The 17359-nt window shown below is 35.6% G+C and overlaps 1 protein-coding gene across 1 annotated transcript; it reads left to right on the forward strand.

Moving 5' to 3' along the window:
• Positions 1–86: 86 nt before the first annotated feature.
• LOC111058017 (DNA repair protein RAD51 homolog 1) lies at positions 87–16576 on the forward strand. The gene is made up of 8 exons (XM_039426596.1): positions 87–350; positions 1448–1554; positions 2829–2966; positions 4276–4485; positions 6866–7074; positions 8691–8820; positions 14602–14723; positions 15538–16576. The coding sequence occupies exons 2-8, from the start codon at positions 1456–1458 to the stop codon at positions 15659–15661; spliced, it is 1032 nt and encodes a 343-aa protein (XP_039282530.1). The 5' UTR covers positions 87–350; positions 1448–1455; the 3' UTR covers positions 15662–16576.
• The last annotated feature ends 783 nt before the right edge of the window (positions 16577–17359 follow it).

Consider the following 17359-nt stretch of genomic DNA (forward strand, 5'->3'; position numbering starts at 1 on the left):
GACGAATTCTTATTAATTGAAATTATAAGATTGGTAACCATGCTTTTGTCAACGTTATAATTTTTCAAGTTTTCAACTGAAAAAGCGGGAATATCATGCCATGTTTTCATGTTGGTTGTTGGATCGTTTTGTTGGCTGATTCTGTTTCTGTTGCATGTAATTTGTGTATTTTGTGTTTTGTTTTAATATTATAGATCCCTTGAAATCTTGAGTGCTGCGGTTGAATTTTTTGATTTATAAATGTGTTTTTAAATAAATAATTCCCGCATATTGTACTGAAAAGACAGCTGCTTTTATTGTGGTTGAACAGTTGAACTTCTTCAACAATAGCCTTTAGCCTATTGTGCAAAGTAAGTACCTAAGCTGCGCCTATAGATTTTATAAATTTAATGGACGCTTTTAATCAATTACAAAGTCTTGTTTTAGTTGTAATGTAGATTTAACGGTATTCAATGGATTATTTGACAAAGCATTTGAAGCGACCCATTCACTATCTGACAATTTGGGCTGTGTTGGGCCACAACATTGGATTTTTTACCACTCATGCTCCAGCTGGCTAGTCAAACCTCAAACTTTCCCACTCATGTTCCAAATCAAGCCTGCCTATGGGTGGCTGACCTTTAGGTCGGACAAGACAGCTGTACAGTCGGGGCACTCGCCCCGCCCACAACAACCCCATTCACATTCCGATGACAAATTGATGGACCCCAAGTTAGACTAACTTCAATCAAATAATGAATGGCCCGCTTAACATTTCGAAAAAAGGTTGAATTAAAAAACACAATATTTTTAGCACTTGAATTAGGCTCTATACACAAATATTGAACAACCCCCTACACTACAAGAAACTATGTTTTATCGCAGCTATAAACCTGTTGAACATTCATCAAATAACTCTCTACCATTCTAAATAGGCCTACCTTAACAAAAGAGTACAGAGTATACTCCATACCTTTATCCCCATACATTAGGGGTACAGTACAGTACAGGGGCCCATACATTCATTATAAGCTTTTTCCACACCTATGCAACCTATACCTCTTCAATTTTTAGTTCCTTCCAGTAGCGTTGCCAGGATTTTGAAATGGGAGGGGGGGGGGAGTTTGAATTTTTAGCCCCCTATAGACTTAATCTAGTGGAATTTGATGTTATCTTTGATTTTGGGCCTCTTTTTCGGGCTCATTGTAGAGAGGGGGATTGCAACTTAGAACCCTTCCCCTTTTAGTTTACGTTAGCCTACTCATTCTTCTGTCTTTATATTTTTCTGTATTTATAAGTCATGACCAGAAATTGACTGTGTCTGGAAGTGGACCTGACTTGGAATGCCTTGAATCAAGAGATTCAGGAATCAAGAAAATACGTGTCTGCTAAGACAGCCTTGGTGCTATTTTGTAAGATACAATGCATTAACATAGTTTAATCATATGATCATATTTCCCATTTATAGGTATAAACATGGCTGCGATGACAGCGTCATTATCTTCCAGTCGAGTTGTGGCCGCTGCAGAGGAAGAGCTTGATGAAAGTGGACCACAACTGATCAAGAAGTTGGAGGTAATTATGGTATAATAATACCGTAATAATTTGTATACTTCCCTTTTTCTGCTGATTAGTGCCCACATAATTATTTCTGAGCGTTGATAGTGGGAAGAGAAGGCTGAAGTTTCGAACCTCAGACTACTCGGTCACGCATATTTATTTTTAAATGGATCCCTGTATATTGGCGAAGTGTGGTGGATGATAAAGTTCAATTCAATCAATCGTTGACCAGCCTTAAGCTGGATAGATTTCGTCAATAATAATAAAATTAATACATTTAAAACATAAAGTTAATCAAGCTACCACTAGAAGATGTGAGGAACAAATAACTCTGAGAACCAGCCTTCTCGCCTTCACCAATACCATACAAAATTGCACACTAACAAGTGTATACTAGCATAGAGAAACAATAGCGTAAGTAGATATCCCATGGTATAGGGCGTTTATGTCGCAACTTTTACTGTTATCTCAAGACGATAGTCCACGTAGTTCTTTCCCGTGAAGCTTTATGACGCTGGTAGTCTCTCATATTGTGCCGTTCATACACTCTTACCCGGTCAAAACAGTAAAAATAGACAATAATCGGCTTGAGATAGTGTAAAGCTTCAGCTATTTTGAATTACTTGAGAATGTTTGATTTCGTCAAGGAAAAACATTCCAATTATAGAAATTATAAAATAAATATTATCATAAAAACTACGACTACGCCCCGTTTCGGAAAGCCAATTTTCTGACTCCAGCTGTTCAAAGTCTAGAACCATAGAGAAACAATAGCGTAAGTTGATATCCCATGGTATAGGGCGTTTATGTCGCAACTTTTACTGTTAACTCAAGCCGATTATTGTCAATTTTTACTGTTTTGTTGGGGTGCGAGTGTATGACCGGCACAATATAAGAGACTACCAGCGTTACACAGCTGCATGGGAAAGAAGTACGTGGACTATCGGCTTGAGATAACAGTAAAAGTTGCGACATAAACGCCCTATACCATGGGATATCTACTTACGCTATTGTTTCTCTAAGAGAAACAATACCATGAGATATCTACTTACGCTATTGTTTCTCTAAGATACTAGTCTCATACCTTTATTTTTAGAATTAACTGCCCAATTGAGAAACAACTGCCTACGATTACTCAAACTCCTTGTTAACTACAATTCATTTTCAAATTTATGAAATTTCATTTGAAATTTGTGGCCAAAGAATCACCACAGCTGACTTGAAAAAAACTTACTCAAACTCCTTGCTGACTAAAATTCATTTTCAAATTTATAAAATTCCATTTTTAGAGCCAAGGAATCACCACAGCTGACTTGAAAAAACTTGTGGAGGCTGGATACCACACAGTCGAAGCCGTAGCGTTTGCTCCCAAAAAAGACCTCATCACTATTAAAGGCATCAGTGAAGCTAAAGCTGATAAGATACTGGTAACGTATTTGTAGTTAATTTATTATTTCTCTCAATTATGTTTCCATATAAATATAGTGTTTTTTTAGAGGCCACAAGATTGACCGTTTTCACACTTACCGAGTTCTCCCGGCACGACAGGATAGAATGCTCTCTGGTTGGCTGATGGGGTTATTGAATTAAATTAAAGACTTCCATCAGCTAGAGGATTTTATTATAAAAACTCAGCTGGACTGTGACGCTGCCTACAGTTTACGTACTACGTATGTTTACAGTTTACGTATGTGTTTGAATTATTTGACATGATCTGTCCAGGAAGACCTGGCCTTGGTACCTTCTTCTTCTTCATCTTTTACCCTCACTTGTGGGATCGATGGCGTCATAATACGATCGTGATAAATAAATGGTGATCACGACATCCGATATTTGGACTATTTCAATCTAGCCAGCCTATCAAGTAGTATGAATAGTCGCATCATAACTCATGGGAATAATATGTTAACTGTATCGACAAATAATACACTGTTACTAATACAGTATGTGGAAATTCGCCTTTAGGATAATATACTAAGAGTCATGGCGACTTTACTCACAGTAATAGTAAGTCTTACCTCTTACTACCGTTGACTTCACCACAATCCGAGGATCGGGAAACTGTTTTCTACCACAGAAGTAAATCAAATTTACGATTGTCATAAGCTCGTTAATCAAGGATGCAATTCTTATTGAATCAAATCAAATTTATTTACATAAAAATACAACTGTTATGAAATACAATTATAGATAGTCATAGCAGTCTACATTCTTCTACTACAAATAACAAAAAAAAAATGTTTTTCATTTTATTTGATTCTCTGGTATCTTTACTCTGAATAAAACAGTTGGGATGAGGACAAAATTTCAAAATATCCCTGTTGCCAAATTGTGCGAAATAGAAATCTTTCCATGCAAGCCCATATGTTCGAATGTATTCAGTTTGACAACACAGTCGTTGCAGAGTTGTTACTTTGTATGTATCCAGTCATAAGCGCCTGCATGAAAAGATTGAAAATTCGGACAATCTGGCAACACGGATATCCAAGTCTCAACATTTTTTATTCTAGATCGAAGAAATTAGACGTTGATGTTGTCAATACCACTATATTTGTTCAAAATCAATTTAACAACAACAAATTGTTGTCAAATAATATTGACAACATCAACGTCTTTTTCTTTCAATAAATTATGGAGAACTACCACAACACCTCTTCCCATAAAATCAAATTATTTTTTATTCTTATACCGGTAATGTCTAACTAATTCCTCCTACATTTCTTCTTCCTAATCTAGACTGAAGCTGTAAAATTGGTTCCGATGGGCTTCACTACAGCGACAGAATTCCATCAGAAGAGATCGGAAATAATCCAACTGACTACTGGATCGAAAGAACTGGACCGACTACTGGCCGGTGGAATAGAAACAGGATCGATAACAGAAATATTTGGTGAATTTCGCACCGGCAAAACTCAAATCTGTCACACACTAGCTGTCACTTGTCAGGTAATTCGCACATTGATAATTACTTTTATTGAATCATGTAAATTTTTACTGTGACACATAAAACTCAAATCTGTCACACACTGGCTGTCACTTGTCAGGTAACTTGAATTGATGATTACTTTTATTGAATGATGTAACTTTTTACTGTGACACATATCTGTGCGTAAATGCATTCTGCCGTCCTTCATAGAATAAACCGTACCGATTTGCAAAAAGTTACCTGTTTTATCGACTTTCAGCCAAATATTTATTCAACTTTTAACGGAATAACCCTCAGCAAATAAAAAACGAACTTAGAAGCCATGTCGAGTTAGCTGTGCCTATCCGGTTAATCTGAAGGTTAATCCAGGTTGACCGAAGGGTTACGTGAGTATTCAATGCCAGCGCCACACTCTCGCCAAATCGCTTGCCAAGTCTGTGGCCTTATACCTATAAAATTATTTACTTCTATACTGGCGGAGTGAAGGTGAGCGGTGGCATAGTAGCCGTCCCCACTCGCGCTCGTCGTCATTTGTACGCACTTGACAAGAGTGTGGAGAAGCAGTACTAGACTTTACCTATGGCGACAATTTTTCTTCAACTTCTGTTTATCGATATGTTTACTTGTAACTTGTAATAATTATCTTTTTATGTATAATTGTTTCAGAGAATGTATTTATTTATTTATTCATATGCAAATACAATTCAGGTAAAAACAACAGGCATTTGCCCAAAACTGTTTCAAACCTTAATTTGGAATACACCGTCTAAAGGTTATTTCTTGGAGTGGAATTGCAAAAAAATATGAAATGGGATAAACACTTGGAAAAACTTATAAAACAGCTCTATCATGCACTTTTTGCACTGAGAACTGTGAGGACTGCATCCACTATAAAGACAGCTCAGAAGGTGTATCATGGATATTTTTTAGCCCTAATACGCTACAGCATCTTCTTTTGGGGGAATAGTAAAAATAATTTATATAAAATATTTAAGATGCAAAAGAAAGCTGTTCGTGTTTTGGAGGGCTTGCGGCCATCCAATTCATGTAGGCCCATTTTTAGAAAATACAGGTTTCTCACGGTCCCAGCATTGCACTTCCTTGAGACTGTAAATTTTGTCTTCAGAAATTCAGAGAGATTTGAGGGAAATGTAGTTTGCCATGGCTATAGCACAAGAGCAAAGAGTTCAGCTGTATATCAGTACCCCGCTCACAGACTGACACTTTTGGAAAAAGGACCATATTATTCGGGACTGAAGCTCTTCAATTGTCTACCTGAAAGAATACGGTTATGTGGTAGTCATAGGCTTTTCTTGTCTTCAATTACTAATGTACTTGTGGAAGCGTGTCCCTATACAATGGAGGAATGTTGTGGTGCCTTCATACTTTATACAGATGCATACACTTTGCATAGAAAAAATGTTCATGACATGTTACATGCCACTTGAGCTCTGCTCAGATTTGTGGCTTCACGTAACAAATGACAATAATAATAATAATATGCTACTTATGTAACTTAAATGATAATTCGTACACAATTTTGAGTCCAAAAAATGTATCTACTACAATTTTGAATTTATCAGATTGATCAATTTCCAAATACAAATCCAAACAAAACTCTTCCTTCACAATTGCAAAAAATATTGAAAATTTCACTCAAATCCACAAACTCATGTATTGAGTATTCATGTATTGAAAGGAGAAGAAGAAGACGAAGTATACGTATTGTAAGAAAAATGTCGATGTGGCGGATTTTGTGATCCATGACAATGTGTACGTTCTGTGTACAGTAAATTGTTCCATCACGTAACTAGTGCAAAATGTTCCCATGGAACGCCATTTCAAAATCGTTGGTTCAAGCTTTTGGCACGCACATATAAAGTTTGATTTACACTAAAATGTGCCGTTTATTAGCTGCGTGAATGAAGAAAGGCTGTTTTAGAAACTAACCGTCTAGAAAAGTGTGCGTTTCATTTATTCCATTACTCTCAAATTTTCTATAGAGAAAGTTTCATTTAATGAATGGTTAAAACTGGAACTGGTTTCTGGCACAGAATCTGTCAAAACTCTTCCCATGGAACGCGGAACTTTTTACCTGGTAAATTGTGAATCGGACAATTTACCACATTCCATGTACACAGAACGGGCCCAATGAAATTTATTGCATACGAATTATTACGTTAAATACAGATTACAAATGTAATATTCTTAGAACTAGACATATTTTTTTGATCATTTATACTAACCGTATTTGGCAACACCAACCAAACCGTAGTTTTGATATAAACCATGACAAAAATATAATGCATAAAAAATAAGTTGCTAATAGAAATAGTTGTCTGGAACACTGTAGCTTCCTGGTGGTTTTAACTGGAAATGAGTGTTGTGTTGATTGTGCAGTTGCCGATAGAGCAGGGCGGTGGCGAGGGTAAGTGCCTCTACATCGATACAGAAGGCACGTTCAGACCTGAGCGGCTGTTGGCTGTTGCCGAGCGCTACAAACTGACCGGCAGTGATGTGCTCGACAACGTTGCTTATGCGCGCGCATACAACTCTGATCATCAGACCAATCTGCTGCTCACTGCGTCCGCTATGATGGCTGAATCCAGGTATAATTATTGTCAATTCTTACTTAATCATAATTATTTAAAATATCCAATGAAAGCTATATAAATAGAACTAAGGACTTCTGCAACAACAATTGTCAATTCTATTTATTTCCTTTTGATCAATACGTATTCAATATATCTGAAAATTCAAAATCAAAAATCAAATCATCGTTTATTGTCATAAAACATATAATATGTTGAGACAATCGTCATTATTCATTAAAAAATTAAAATACAAGTTGAAGAACTCAACTATCACAGTCAAACCTATACTACACACTACAATTTACACATAATTAAAATACCAATGGATTTATGGATTATTTCAAAATTCATTCTTTTATTACAAGATGAAAGGAGACTTCAGGCACTACGCCCAAATCAGTCTGCACTACTATTTACAATCAAATTGACCATGGAACTAAAATAAAAGATACAGTGCATGCAACCATAGAGAAAAGATAGCTTAATACGATATCTCATGGTATAGGGTGTTTATGTTCCAATTTTCACTGTTATCTCGAGCCGATAGTCCTAGAAGTTCTTTTTCGTGGAGCTATGTGACGCTGGTAGTCTCTCATAATGTGCCGTTCCTGCCCTCTCACCCGGCCAAAACACTAATAATAGACAGTAGTCGATAGTTATCGGCTTGAATTAGCAAGAAATCGGCTTGAAATTTGGAACTTAAAAAACTTATATCATAATCTATGTATGTTATCTTTCCTCTATAATGCAACTTACACAAGCTATAAGTAGTATAAGCACAAGTATTCGAAAAGTAAGAAGTAAATTGAGGCACCATCTACTGCAAAAACCTTGTAATCACGGAATATATTCAAGAACATGAACATATTTCTCTGCATATGAGATAGTCCTTTTGAGGTTTGAGCGCTATAATCAAACTTATACTTAATTAATTACTTTAATTAAACTATAATAAAGTTGATCAAACTTTGCTCACCTCAGGACACCATTTTATGGGTGAATTTATCTGACAATTCCACAGTCAGACTGTGGCAAAGAATTAACTAAAGTGAACATCAATTATTAGAAATACGTTACAATTTATAAATTAATACATTACTTTTCAGCATTTGAGATAGGTAGTCCTTTGAAGGTTTAAAGTGCTATAATCAGTTGATCAAACTTTGGTCACCTCAGGAAACCTTATTATGGGTGAAGCAAAATCTGACAATTCCCCAGTTAATAGACTGTGGCGAAGAATTAAACTGAACCAAACATCAATGATTAGAAATACATTACAAGCATTACATGATTATAATCTTATGGCGTTATTGGTGGGGAGTCCCTGGTGGAACCGAAGTTCCACCAATGTATTAAGATACAAGATTCAAGCATAAGAAAAACTGTAGTTTAGAGAAAAGGCCCAATATTCTTCACATTGGCTATAGTGCCAGTGTGCATAGAAGAGTGTGAATAATAAATTATTTATGTAAGTTACCTACTATTTATCTAAGTTACCTACTAGCAGATAACCCAAGGTTACGCAAAGCAACGTAACGCAAGGGTCTGTTAAAAGCACACATTTAGTTTTATGAATTCAGTCTTATGGTTCCATTCAAAGTATTAACAACAACTGCAATAATATTTTTCAGATACGCTTTGCTGATAGTGGATAGTGCGATGGCTCTGTACAGAACCGACTACTCTGGCCGAGGGGAGCTCAGTGCCCGACAAATTCATCTCGCAAGATTTTTGCGAATGCTCTTGAGGCTTGCTGATGAGGTGAGTCTATCATAATATTCAATAATAATCATTTCTCTCTACAATAGATTTTCTCGTCTTCCTTCGTTATTTTTAACATGCAGGGGTCGTTTTATATATGAAAATGAGGGTTGTTGGAACAATTCTGAACTCTAAATTCTAGCTTCCGGTTGCACCAAAGTATGTTAACTTTTAATCCTGATCAAATGTCATGAGAACCAATCAGAGAAGCCTTCTCAGAAAAACCTTCTCTGATTGGTTGGAACTCTAAATTCTAACTCAAGTCTGTTAACTTTTAATCCTGATTAAATGTCATGAGGACCAATTAGAGAAGCCTTCTTCTCAAAAAAACCTCTCTTTGGTTCTCGTGGAATTTAATCATGATTGAGATTTAACGGGCTTTTGTGCAACTATGCCTAAATAACTCTAAACTTCAAACACTAAACATTTTTGAAAAATGAGGGTTATCTGAACAACAGAGCAACTAGTTGACAAAACAAGTCTAGATCAAGCACACACTGAGTTGCAAAAGAGTACCTTGACACACTAGTTCTAGACGAACTATAGTCTATAGATTTTGTTTTTTACAATAAGTTTGTCAATTTGAAATGATTCATTCTCATAAATTGTCACAAAGTAAAATTGTGACGGGAAAATATTGCTAAAAAACTAATAATATTATTGAAAGACGCTCGGCTATCAGAAAGCTGGCTGACCGCGGAGATAAGGAGGGTACCGATGGCGCACCATCTTCCGCGCATTGAGAAGATTCTCACTGCCTCTGGCGGCGGCTGATATCCATCCCCTCTATTTTGGGAGAGTATTTAAACGCCGGACGAGCCCCAGACCATAGCATTCCGCTCCTAACTTTCCTCCTTCCTGTACAGCGGCCCGTCGGCTGCCGTCCATTCCCTCCTGGTACAGCGGCCCGTTGGCTGCCGTCCGTTCCTTCCTGGTAGAGCGGCCCGTTTGCTGCCGTCATCTTATGAATTTCGGGGATGCGATATTTTGATTTTTCACATACTCACTCGCTCACTCACTCTTTTACTATCCACAGCTGTTTCAGCCAAGGATGAATTATCCTTTTAATGTCGTACAGCGAGTTTTCCCAAGGATGAGACCTAGTGCATTCGAATTTTTATATCATAAACCTTCTATGTTCCAAATTTCGTGTAAATCGTTAGATCCGTTAAACATAAATAGCCAGATATAAAAATACAAATATACAGAAATTACTCGCTCAATATAATATGAATTTACAGGTTCTATTTGTATTTTCAAGAAAAAAAATTACGATGAATTAAAAACTCAAATCAATGGTGATCTCTAGCTTTTATTACAGAACTACTTGGACTAAATCGCTAGGAAAATTACTAAAGAAGGCAGCGGTGAAGTTTAACGAAGATAGTAGCCCATTGTGGTGTGGCTTGAAATCTAGTATTGCATTTTGAACAGTTTTCATAAAATAATTATGGTTTTAATGTTAAATCAGGTTTTAACACTATAATGAGGGTCACGTTATGATGGCTGTGGAGAAACATAGAAGAACAGCAATATCGATCCTCGGCCTTGCCACTGCCTTCTACAGAGGATAGTTGAGACCTGTATTATCTGATGTAATATCAACTGTTGATTCTCGTTAAAAAATAATCAATTATATTTATTTGTCAAAATAATATTTTTAATGATTTAGTGGGTCCGTTCTGTGTACATGGAATGTGGTAAATTGTCCGATTCACAATTTACCAGGTAAAAAGTGAAGAGTTTTGACAGATTCTGTACCAGAAACCAGTTCCAGTTCCAAATTCCTGCCCCACAGTCGAATTGTCCGTGGTAAATTGTCCGGCCTGGTACAGTTCCAACTATCTGAGCTCTCATTGGTCGATTATTGTAGTCTGCTTGCTTCTCTGCGCATGCGCTGATAGTTTGTTTACCATAGCATAGCCATAGAATACATAACCAACAATATGATGTTTGATAACCATTCAAACTAATTTTTCTCTATAGAAAATTTGAGAGTAATGGAAAAAATAAATTCACACTTTTCTAGATGGTAAGTTTGTAAAACAGCCTTTCTTCATTCACGCAGCTAGTAAACGACACATTTTAGTGTAAATCAACTTTATATGTGCGCGCAAAAACCTTGTAATCACGGAATATATTCAAGAACATGAACATATTTCTCTGCATATGAGATAGTCCTTTTGAGGTTGAGCGCTATAATCAAACTTATACTTAATTAATTACTTTAATTAAACTATAATAAAGTTGATCAAACTTTGCTCACCTCAGGACACCATTTTATGGGTGAATTTATCTGACAATTCCACAGTCAGACTGTGGCAAAGAATTAACTAAAGTGAACATCAATTATTAGAAATACGTTAAAATTTATAAATTAATACATTACTTTTCAGCATTTGAGATAGGTAGTCCTTTGAAGGTTTAAAGTGCTATAATCAGTTGATCAAACTTTGGTCACCTCAGGAAACCTTATTATGGGTGAAGCAAAATCTGACAATTCCCCAGTTAATAGACTGTGGCGAAGAATTAAACTGAACCAAACATCAATGATTAGAAATACATTACAAGCATTACATGATTATAATCTTATGGCGTTTATTGGTGGGGAGTCCCTGGTGGAACCGAAGTTCCACCAATGTATTAAGATACAAGATTCAAGCATAAGAAAAACTGTAGTTTAGAGAAAAGGCCAATATTCTTCACATTGGCTATAGTGCCAGTGTGCATAGAAGAGTGTGAATAATAAATTATTATGTAAGTTACCTACTATTTATCTAAGTTACCTACTAGCAGATAACCCAAGGTTACGCAAAGCAACGTAACGCAAGGGTCTGTTAAAAGCACACATTTAGTTTTATGAATTCAGTCTTATGGTTCCATTCAAAGTATTAACAACAACTGCAATAATATTTTTCAGATACGCTTTGCTGATAGTGGATAGTGCGATGGCTCTGTACAGAACCGACTACTCTGGCCGAGGGGAGCTCAGTGCCCGACAAATTCATCTCGCAAGATTTTTGCGAATGCTCTTGAGGCTTGCTGATGAGGTGAGTCTATCATAATATTCAATAATAATCATTTCTCTCTACAATAGATTTCTCGTCTTCCTTCGTTATTTTTAACATGCAGGGGTCGTTTTATATATGAAAATGAGGGTTGTTGGAACAATTCTGAACTCTAAATTCTAGCTTCCGGTTGCACCAAAGTATGTTAACTTTTAATCCTGATCAAATGTCATGAGAACCAATCAGAGAAGCCTTCTCAGAAAAACCTTCTCTGATTGGTTGGAACTCTAAATTCTAACTCAAGTCTGTTAACTTTTAATCCTGATTAAATGTCATGAGGACCAATTAGAGAAGCCTTCTTCTCAAAAAAACCTCTCTTTGGTTCTCGTGGAATTAATCATGATTGAGATTTAACGGGCTTTTGTGCAACTATGCCTAAATAACTCTAAACTTCAAACACTAAACATTTTTGAAAAATGAGGGTTATCTGAACAACAGAGCAACTAGTTGACAAAACAAGTCTAGATCAAGCACACACTGAGTTGCAAAAGAGTACCTTGACACACTAGTTCTAGACGAACTATAGTCTATAGATTTTGTTTTTTACAATAAGTTTGTCAATTTGAAATGATTCATTCTCATAAATTGTCACAAAGTAAAATTGTGACGGGAAAATATTGCTAAAAAACTAATAATATTATTGAAAGACGCTCGGCTATCAGAAAGCTGGCTGACCGCGGAGATAAGGAGGGTACCGATGGCGCACCATCTTCCGCGCATTGAGAAGATTCTCACTGCCTCTGGCGGCGGCTGATATCCATCCCCTCTATTTTGGGAGAGTATTTAAACGCCGGACGAGCCCCAGACCATAGCATTCCGCTCCTAACTTTCCTCCTTCCTGTACAGCGGCCCGTCGGCTGCCGTCCATTCCCTCCTGGTACAGCGGCCCGTTGGCTGCCGTCCGTTCCTTCCTGGTAGAGCGGCCCGTTTGCTGCCGTCATCTTATGAATTTCGGGGATGCGATATTTGATTTTTCACATACTCACTCGCTCACTCACTCTTTTACTATCCACAGCTGTTTCAGCCAAGGATGAATTATCCTTTTAATGTCGTACAGCGAGTTTTCCAAGGATGAGACCTAGTGCATTCGAATTTTTATATCATAAACCTTCTATGTTCCAAATTTCGTGTAAATCGTTAGATCCGTTAAACATAAATAGCCAGATATAAAAATACAAATATACAGAAATTACTCGCTCAATATAATATGAATTTACAGGTTCTATTTGTATTTTCAAGAAAAAAAATTACGATGAATTAAAAACTCAAATCAATGGTGATCTCTAGCTTTTATTACAGAACTACTTGGACTAAATCGCTAGGAAAATTACTAAAGAAGGCAGCGGTGAAGTTTAACGAAGATAGTAGCCCATTGTGGTGTGGCTTGAAATCTAGTATTGCATTTTGAACAGTTTTCATAAAATAATTATGGTTTTAATGTTAAATCAGGTTTTAACACTATAATGAGGGTCACGTTATGATGGCTGTGGAGAAACATAGAAGAACAGCAATATCGATCCTCGGCCTTGCCACTGCCTTCTACAGAGGATAGTTGAGACCTGTATTATCTGATGTAATATCAACTGTTGATTCTCGTTAAAAAATAATCAATTATATTTTATTTGTCAAAATAATATTTTTAATGATTTAGTGGGTCCGTTCTGTGTACATGGAATGTGGTAAATTGTCCGATTCACAATTTACCAGGTAAAAAGTGAAGAGTTTTGACAGATTCTGTACCAGAAACCAGTTCCAGTTCCAAATTCCTGCCCCACAGTCGAATTGTCCGTGGTAAATTGTCCGGCCTGGTACAGTTCCAACTATCTGAGCTCTCATTGGTCGATTATTGTAGTCTGCTTGCTTCTCTGCGCATGCGCTGATAGTTTGTTTACCATAGCATAGCCATAGAATACATAACCAACAATATGATGTTTGATAACCATTCAAACTAATTTTTCTCTATAGAAAATTTGAGAGTAATGGAAAAAATAAATTCACACTTTTCTAGATGGTAAGTTTGTAAAACAGCCTTTCTTCATTCACGCAGCTAGTAAACGACACATTTTAGTGTAAATCAACTTTATATGTGCGCGCCAAAAGCTTGAACCAACGATTCTGAAATGGCGTTCCATGTGAACATTTTGCACTATAGTGAGGTCCATGTTATAATGACAGTATTTGATCAACTTTGGTTTTGCTATCCTTGCCTATCATTCGACAAAGCCCGTGGTACTATCCATTTCTAGGTCCACAACGATGCCAATTATTTTTTTTGACAGTGTAGAAATATAATTAATTAATTCAGAGAATCAGCATCGCTATTTTTCTATCTTTATCTACTGCCATTATAACGTGGACCTCACTATAGTCACGTGATGGAACAATTTACGATTGGAACTGGAATAATTTCCTGTACACAGAACGTACACAATGATAAATTTTCATGATTGAGTTTGAATATTTTGCTTATAAATTATATTTCTAACATTGTTGAAAAACGATTCAATGATTACATTTTGTAATCATATTTCTACTTTTGTTAAAAACCGACCTGCAGAGCTAGAAAAGGATAGCGCTATATGCTTTGTCGAATGATAGACAAGTATAGCTACATCAATGTTAATCAAATACTGCCATTATAATGTGTTCCTCGCTATAGTAGCTTTATGAGTTATATTCATAAAAAAATGATGGTTTAATTTGTTATTTTAAGTTTGGCGTTGCTGTTGTGATAACCAACCAAGTTGTGGCCCAAGTTGACGGGGCTGCCATGTTTGCAGCCGACCCAAAAAAGCCTATTGGTGGAAATATCATGGCGCATTCTTCAACAACCAGGTTTGTGTGTTTCAATACAATACAATAGCTATTACTATTTTGTAGTAATCAGGTTTCAGTCTATTGTTGCTGAGACTTCACAGATGATTTTATGAGAGTTGAGAGATGTTCTCTCTTTTCGGCACCAAAGTTATTGAAGAAATGAATTGAAATCACTTAGAATTGAAGTAATTTATTAAGTGAAGATTGGTCAACAGTGTTAATTGAAGTTGCCTCACTTTAGACCACTGAAGACAAGAAAAAAGGGGTTTGCTCAATAAATTGGGATAAAGCTGAATTTTTGCAGTGTGTTATATGTACTTTGGATGTACATAGGTTTCGGTATCTATTACTGAAAACAAAAGATTACAACGTATTGTCCCACCTTACTTGCTCAATATTTACCATTCGTGGATATTCCTATTTATTGATTATTCTTGGAGTGGAAAACCTTTGGCATGAACAAAATTTAGACTATACATACATCGTGTCCCATTCCAGCTAGTGCCGGGTCTGGGTATGAACAATGCCTTCCCACCATGGCTCGTCCTCAACCTGTTCCCTGTTGCCATCTGTATCCTCTCTTCTCCACTTAGTTGGCTACTTTGTCTTTCCCTCTATATTCTTCCATCTTTCAAAATTTAGAATATATTTTTTCTTATTTGGAAAAAATAAATAATTTTCGTAATTGGAATCTGTTGGAAATAGTAAGGGTTATTTCAACACAAACTATGTTGCAGGCTATGTCTGTTTCTTCTTTTACTTTGTATTTTTGTCATTAAATGAAATAAATGAATGAGTATTTTATTAATAGAATGACACTTTTTGGTTCTAGACTTTATCTTCGAAAAGGAAGAGGAGAGACAAGAATCTGCAAAATATACGATTCGCCATGTTTGCCAGAATCAGAAGCCATGTTTTCAATCAATGCCGACGGGGTGGGTGACCCCAAAGAATAGCAGTCCTCATCATGCGCATGCGTCATTCGGCAATGTATAGTTTTTAATTTTAGTTGTTTGATTTTGTATTTTATCAAATATTAATTTTGTATTTTGACAATGTATCATGTACAGCGTCTAAACTTATTTATATAATATTGTTGAGTATTGTTAAAATTAGTGTTTCAGTCAGTTTATTTGTATCTCGAAATTTTCTCTTGGGTTACTACAGCATATACTGTGAACTCACCTATTTTGTTTATCAAATTTTTTGAAAAATTTGCAGCTTCATGTACAGCGTCTAAACTTATTTATATAATATTGTTGAGTATTGTTAAAATTAGTGTTTCAGTCAGTTTATTTGTATCTCGAAATTTTCTCTTGGGCTACTACAGCATATACTGTGAACTCACCTATTTTGTTTATCAAATTTTTTGAAAAATTTGCAGCTTGAATTTATGTTTGTAGACGTTTATTTATGTGGTTAATGTATAGCTGAGCTGACATAAAAAAGTCTCCATTTATTATAATGTGTTTGAGAGGCTCGAAATTGCTCTAATAATATGTATGTTATAATAGTCAATAGTCAGTAGGATTGAACAGATAAACTTTTCTATGTCATATTTAGTTTATTAGTTAAATTCTTCTAAAGTTTGTTCTTCTTTCGGCTGTAGTTTTCGAAATTTAATTTCTCTATGACTCAGTCATTGGACTGTCATTTTTTAGGAATAGGTAATTTATGAGACAGAGATTTATAATTATTTTTGTACTCTGTTGTTAGTATTGAATATTTGTCTGACCATACCATTTATCAAGGCCCAAACACAAGCTGAAGGGACTTGTGTTATTGACCATGAAAATAAAGTTTATATAAGATATTTCTTATTCAGGATTCCATTATCTTGTGGGTCATTGCTTCCTTTTTGTATTCAAATATAAAAGCTACATTAAATTTCAATTAACTTGATTTACAAGCGCTTTAATTTATAAAATTCAAATGTATTTTTTCAAGTTCCTCTGAAGATGTTCTCCTAATTTTTTTATTCCATCCTTTTTCTTTATAGTAACCTACCGTATCAATAAATACTAGACATATCTTAGTTTGATTTAGCCATGCATCAAGAATATTTCTAGAAATCGTGAATTTAACTTGAAATGCTCAATTGAGGATTATAATTTAGAAAAGTGAATGTTAAGTATGATTTCCTTGATTAAATATTACAATAATCATTTTTTGAAGAAATTAAATGCCTGGAATATTGTATTGATACTAGGAATATTTCATATTACTTTCAAAAAAAATCCTATTTGAAGACTAGTTTGCAATAATTGCAATTAAAATAATGTTATGCCATGGCTAACATGTAAAACTGAGAAATTTATAATAATTTGGTAATAGATTTGTAATTCAGTCTTGAAAGATTATTGAAAAACTGTTGTTGTGTAAAACTATACTATAGTTTGATATTGTACATATGTTCACTCATTAGAATAAATTATCTTTATGACTTTGTACTGTGTGACTATTCATTTCAGATTAATCTACTGTGATATTAAAGATATATTTTAATTTTGTAATTATTCTTTCTCCTTTTTAATGCCTTATCCCAGAGGTTCCCAAACTGTGCGTCGCGGCGCCCAAGAGCGCCGCCAGCTAGTGCCAGGTGCGCCGCCGCCGTTGTCTATTAGTCACACTAAAAAACAGTGAGTGCGGATCAG

This window comes from Nilaparvata lugens, chromosome 4, assembly GCF_014356525.2.
Source record: "Nilaparvata lugens isolate BPH chromosome 4, ASM1435652v1, whole genome shotgun sequence".
Taxonomy (NCBI): Eukaryota; Metazoa; Arthropoda; class Insecta; order Hemiptera; family Delphacidae; genus Nilaparvata; species Nilaparvata lugens.

Excerpts from the sequence above, each read along its gene's own strand:
- LOC111058017 (XM_039426596.1), top strand. The coding sequence starts at position 1,456 with ATGGCTGCGATGACAGCGTCATTATCTTCCAGTCGAGTTGTGGCCGCT. Across the intron at positions 4,486-6,865 it reads CACTAGCTGTCACTTGTCAG|TTGCCGATAGAGCAGGGCGG; the intron begins GTAATTCGCACA and ends TTGATTGTGCAG. Across the intron at positions 7,075-8,690 it reads GCTATGATGGCTGAATCCAG|ATACGCTTTGCTGATAGTGG; the intron begins GTATAATTATTG and ends AATATTTTTCAG.